The 6,000-nt window shown below is 41.9% G+C and overlaps 1 protein-coding gene across 1 annotated transcript; it reads right to left on the bottom strand.

Moving 5' to 3' along the window:
• Nucleotides 1-3,427: 3,427 nt before the first annotated feature.
• On the bottom strand, nucleotides 3,428-5,941 carry LOC103831698 (protein WHAT'S THIS FACTOR 9, mitochondrial). The gene has a single exon (XM_009107600.3). It carries the CDS (start codon nucleotides 5,095-5,097, stop codon nucleotides 3,652-3,654), a length of 1,446 nt encoding a protein of 481 aa, XP_009105848.1. The 5' UTR covers nucleotides 5,098-5,941; the 3' UTR covers nucleotides 3,428-3,651.
• Between the last annotated feature and the right edge of the window lie 59 nt (nucleotides 5,942-6,000).

The raw sequence follows: 6,000 nt of genomic DNA, 5'->3' as shown, positions 1-6,000 counted from the left end.
AAAAATATATTTATGTTATGTAGTCTTATTTTATATTCTTTAAATAATATAATACAATATTATACATTATTTTTTAGAATTGTGAAATACATATAATATCTTATCCGCGCGTAGCGCGGTTAAAAAATCTAGTTATGTTAAAGTTTGGTCAAAAAACGATGATGGGGAAAGGGTACGATACATTTAATTTTTTGAAAAGCACAATGATTCAAAGCCCGACACAGATACAAGTGTTCCCAGCAAATATCTTTTTTTTTTTTTTTTTTTTTTTTTTTTTTTTTGATGCAAACGATTAAACTACATAAAATCAAAACAGATGTGAAGCAAGGTGTAGTTTAGGAGAATTTGTGTAACAGCTCTTTAGACTTGGACTCTATCGAACCAAATGGAGAGGAAGGTTTGTTGTTGTTGTTGAGTTTGTAGAGTAACAGGTCTCCGCAAATTTGTTGTCTCTCTATCCAATGAAAAAAGCTTTGAGCGCAGCTGTAGAGATATGTCCTTTATAATTTGAACTGGGGGCCTAGCTGAGTTTGAGTGAAACCTGTTGTTTCTTTCCTTCCAAAGGTGATAGATGGTTGCCTGAAAAATTAGATGCATCATGATTTTTAACTTTCCTGTGAGTTGGGGAGAAGAGAGCCAAGCAACAATGGCCTGTAGTTCTGAAGGGGGAGTGAGTCTTGATCTGGAGACTAATCCATTCCATACAGAGAGAGAGTAGTCGCATTCGAAGAAAATATGAGGTGCAGTTTCATCGCAGGTGGCACACAATAAGCACGTTGAGGGAACATTCATACCCCAAGAAATTAACCTGTTTCGAGTCACCATTCTTTCTCTCATGACGAGCCAGGTTATGAAGGCATGTCTAGGAATCCGCTTTTTAAACCAGACGACCCTGTGCCATTGTGCAATAGGTGGGTCAGGATTTAGTGTGCTGTAGAGCTTAGAAACAGAGAAGTCCGTAGGTTGGTCAGCTGGAGAATTGCGCCACAGAAAATAGTCTTCATCTATGGAATCAACATCAGGCACTTGAGCCGGAAGTACTGAACGAATGTAACGGAGAATTGGGTGTCTACTCCTCGCTGAAATGTTCCACGCGCCATTCGTTATAATGGAAGAGACAGAAGCATCCAAGGGAACACCCGAAACCATAGGGCCAGTTGGTCCGGTTCTTGAAAGGATTGGCCCATCAGGAGTCCAAATATCATGCCAAAACGAGGCTTGCCTTCCAGAAACCACATGACACATGATGAGGGGACGAGTCAAGTCCCGCAGCGTCATCAGCCATCTCCATATCCAGCTCCCAACAGAGGTGAAATCAACAGTCCAAAAGAGATTATCCGGAACATAATGACGTTTCACCCAAGCAACCCATAAGGACCCCGATCCCGCAAAAATGTTCCACACGTGCTTAATTCCATAAGCCGTATTTAGACCTGAAATCCGGCGAAGACCTAATCCTCCACTCTCTTTCGAGGTGCAAACTGAAGACCATGCTACTTTGGCTCCCCTAGCCGAATCTGGCGCCCCAGACCAAAGGAAAGCGTTTAACATCTTTTCAAGATCCTCCACACAGCCTTTGGATAGAGGAAAAGCTGATGCCCAGAACCCTATGATGTTGTAGAGTACTGACTGAATTAGTTGTAACCTTCCAGCGAATGATAGATGTCTTGCTTGCCACGAGGTAACCCGAGATCGAATCTTATCCAGAAGAGGCTGATAGTCTGTTCGCCTAGCCTTGTGTGGTATCAACGGCAAACCCAAGTATTTTACCGGGAGAGAACCCATAGTAATGCCAAACTCAGAAGCCAAACTAGCAGATGCTTCAGAATTATCTCCATTAACGAAGACACATGTTTTACGGAGGTTTAAAGCCAGGCCCGTACTCTTCTGAAAATCTCTAAGCACCGTTAGTATACCTCTAAGGGAGTTAGAGGTTCCATCGAAGAAAATAAGCAAATCATCAGCGAAGCTCAGATGAGTAACTAAGGGGTCTAAGCAACTCGGGTGAGCTCCAAACTTCCCTTCACGAACAGCAATGTCCAACTCCTTGGATAGAATATCCATAGCCATAACAAATAGAGATGAAGATATTGAATCACCTTGCCTCAAACCCTTTTTTCCAGGGAAAAAACCTGAGAGTTCTCCATTCAGCGCAACAGAGTAATAAGGTGTTGTTATGCAAGCCTGAATCCAACTTATGAAAACAGGAGGAAGGTTGAAGGCAATAAGAATATTGAGAATAAATCCCCATTCAATGCTATCAAAGGCTTTGGAGATATCAACCTGAAGACAGCCTTTGGTGATTCTTCCCCTCTTGTGGAAATCAGCAACCAGCTCAGACGCAAGTAAAACATTTTCACAAAGCACTCTGCCCTTCACAAAACCCACTTGGTTCCTTTGAACCGTATCCTGAGTGATAGTCTTAAGCCTAGCAGAGAGGGTCTTTGAGATAATTTTGTAGACAGTATTGCATAATGAGACTGGCCTGAAATCTGTCAGAGCAGACGCTCCAGCTATCTTAGGAATCAAAGAAATCACTGTTGCGTTAGTCTGTCTTGGCATATAAGACGTAAGAAAAAAGCTCTGCACTGCGCTAATCAAATCTCTCCCAACCAGATCCCAAGACGAGGTGAAGAATTGGGATCTGGTTGGGAGAGATTTGATCCCAGCAAATATCTTTGGGACATACCACTGCCATATTAGCCCCCATACAAAGGACTTCTTTTGGTCGTGCACTTCGAGTCTTAAACTATGAATTTAGAAGAAAAGTGTCATTATTACACACCAATCCCATTTAGATTTGTAATTGTTGTAGCACAAATGTCATGAGCTAGAAATTTTAGATTATTATTAGAAATTCATAACACAGTGACCAAACATAGTAGAATTTTCAGAGATAGGTTTTATTTCCATGTTATTAAGAAATAGACACAAATATCATATTGGGAATTGATAATAAGGTACAGCTCGTAGCAATTTCGTTTTATGATTAGTAAATGCAGAAAACATGAAACAGTGTCAGAGATGGTACTAATTGTACGCCAGTGTACTAAATATGTTGCAGATAGGTAGTGACAGAAGAAAGATCTAACCTACAAATCTCTGCAGATGAAAACTCTTATTTTGCAATTTTTTTTCTTGCACAACCGCTGATCACAATTGACTATATAGTAGTTAATTTACGAGAGAACCGCTTCTGAGTTCTGACATTGTGATAAGCTGTCTAATATTAAATTGATGTAGGGGGCTCCTTTTTCTGTTCTGTTTCACAACTCTTCATAACTTCTTCTGAACTTGTCCAAGTCGCCAAGTACAGAATTCTCGAGGATATCTCACTCATACAGACCTCAAGAGGAATGTTTACACTTATTACATTGATATTGTTAGTGACTGAGATTCAGTAGTTTTAAATAACATTACACGGTAGCAATTCAATTACTTGATATCATGATTCTGCAAAATCCACCTGGAAAAGTCAGATTTAAAGTCTGAGCATAACTATGTAACTGTGACCTCTAAAGCAAAACTTGTTTTCTTACATTGAGAAGTGAGAATGCAAAAGATAAGCTTAAGCGCTACTAAACAGGAGAATAAACGAACCAGATGAACATGCAGGCACACCAGTAACCATTGATTCAGTCTTTAAGACATTTAGCTACTCTTCTCTGTCGTTAGCTTGACCTTGTTGCGCCCTGATCGTGGCTTCTCCTGTGAACCTGTTTTCCCAAAACTCCTCCTACCTGCTCTTGACCTTGTATGCGGCTTCTCCTCCGAACCTAAACTCCCAAAACTCCTCCTACCACCTCTTGGACTTGTGTTTCTACGACCACGCTTCAGACTCTGGTCTTGATCAACTTCATCATCCTCCTCCTCTTCGTCATCAACAACATCTTCATCACGCTCATCCTCCACTTCAGAACCAGAAACATCATCATCCTCACCCTTTGCCTCATCCTCACAGACTTCTCCTTCTCCTTCTACCTTCCCCTTATCTTCTCTCTTCCTGCTAGACACAGCATTGCTCTCTTTCTTAGCCTTACTCATAAGCTTCATGTAACGGTTACGGCTCGTCACCAACTGATTCCCCTCCACCAACACTCCCCTCTTGTAACCATCCCTAAGAACCACAGTATGAGTCCTAAGCTTACTCGAGAAGTAAAAAACACCAGGATGGTTATGTAGAACCCTCTTAAACCTCGACCTCAACCCCATAAACTCACCGAGATGCAAAACCAAATCTTTCTCAACCTTCTTCGCCACAAAAAGATTCAAGATCTCATGCAAAACAGCCGCCGCCCACTTGTCAGACTCATCGCTAGTCGCCGAGAGATGAAGCGCGTTCTCATAGGGAGAGATATACGGCAGCTTCTGCCAATCATCGAACCATCTCTTCATCTTCTTGTCAACAACAAAGCCGTTAGAGAACTTCATCGGAAAAGCAATCGGAGAGCCTTTAGTATACCCTTTCGCCTTCTTCTCGAGCATAGACACAGCATGCTCCTTGCTCCAGCAAACAAGCTCAAGCTCGCCGCTACATCCTCTCAGCCTCGATTTGACAACTCTGAAGTAATCAGGGAACTCAGGAACCATCGTCTCCACATATCCCTTCGGCAAACCTAAATCCCATTTCAACAAATCAAGAATCTCTAACGGAATCTTATTAATTCGATTTATCATCAGGAGCTTCAATAGCCTATCGGCTAATCCTTGTTTATAATCCTCGCTCGCGTAAACGAGCTGCTCCTCGGCGTCGAGGTTGAGAGTCTCCGGCGTGAGGCTGATGTGAGGCTGGACGCCGATTCCTCCGGGGAGGGACTCGTGGAAGACGGAGGGGAAGCTCCGGATGAACTCGATCGGGCGGAGGGGGACTCGGAGGGAGTCTCTTTGAGCTGTGATGACGGAGATCGGGAGCGATTTGGAAGGCTCCGATGTGACGAGGTCCTTGATGCTGAGGAGAGGTCTGAGATTCTTCTCTCTTTCGACGGCGTGGTCGAGGCCTCTGTCTCTTACGAATTTGTAGGTTTCTTCGGGTGTATCGGAGAAGATGCGGCGGTTGGGTTGACGGCGGAGGGAGATGGTGCGGAAGATTGATTTCATTTCGGAGGCGGCGAGTTTGGTTACTCTAGGGTTTCGGGGAAGGCGAAATGGAGAAGGGTTTAAGGAGGATTTAACAAAACAAAAAGGAAAATTGAAAATGGTAACAAATCAGAAGAAAATAACCGAACCGAACCGAAATTCAAAATATTCATTTGGTTAACTAACGCTATTTCGAATTTTATTTCGGTTCGGTTTGATTTGTTCAGATCCGGTTATTGTCTGAGTTTAGCACTGGTGATAGATCATGTGGTGCCATGTAGTTTATCTTTCCTTCTGTGGATTCGTTAGGCAGCGTGACGGTTCTAATAGAACAACTTTTATCACTCTATTTTCCTATGTAATTCTGAAACTTTCTGGTGATTGATATTAAAAGGTTTATGCAACGGGTATGTTTTGTAGACGTCTCTCTGTTCATAGTTACATTGACACAAGGTCATTTACCATACACGATGGAGGACTTCTGGGAGATGGTAATTCAGCAGCATTGACTCCTGATGATGCTCATTAGATTATAATATTCTTGGTTGCAATTACCACCAGGTTTTCAAACTTTTTTCTTAAATTCGGGCCAGACCTACCATACTGTCCGGTCCGAATTTAGAATACCTTCCGATTACTATCAAGAGGTAAACCGATCATGTGTTACGATCTACCATATAAACTATTTTGGTCGAAACCCAAATGCAGACTGGTCTAGAGAGAATTAAACCCATAACTGATATGAGTACACATCAAACTCAGAAAAATTGTCAATAGGCTACCATCACTTTGGTCTATGTTGATATCATTACAGCTCTGATCACAATTTTAGTCTAAACAACAAATATGTTTAGCAAACGAAATTTAAAAATAAACTTTACGTTGTAAAGGCTTGCCAATAAATCATTCAAAAAAAAAGGAGTT

This window comes from Brassica rapa, chromosome A07, assembly GCF_000309985.2.
Source record: "Brassica rapa cultivar Chiifu-401-42 chromosome A07, CAAS_Brap_v3.01, whole genome shotgun sequence".
In the NCBI taxonomy this organism is placed as follows: domain Eukaryota; kingdom Viridiplantae; phylum Streptophyta; class Magnoliopsida; order Brassicales; family Brassicaceae; genus Brassica; species Brassica rapa.
Note: the sequence above shows the minus strand (reverse complement) of the source record. Positions and strands in the feature narration are given on the sequence as shown.

What these genes read in the sequence shown, in the direction of transcription:
- LOC103831698 (XM_009107600.3), bottom strand. Translation starts at nt 5,097, where the DNA reads ATGAAATCAATCTTCCGCACCATCTCCCTCCGCCGTCAACCCAACCGC.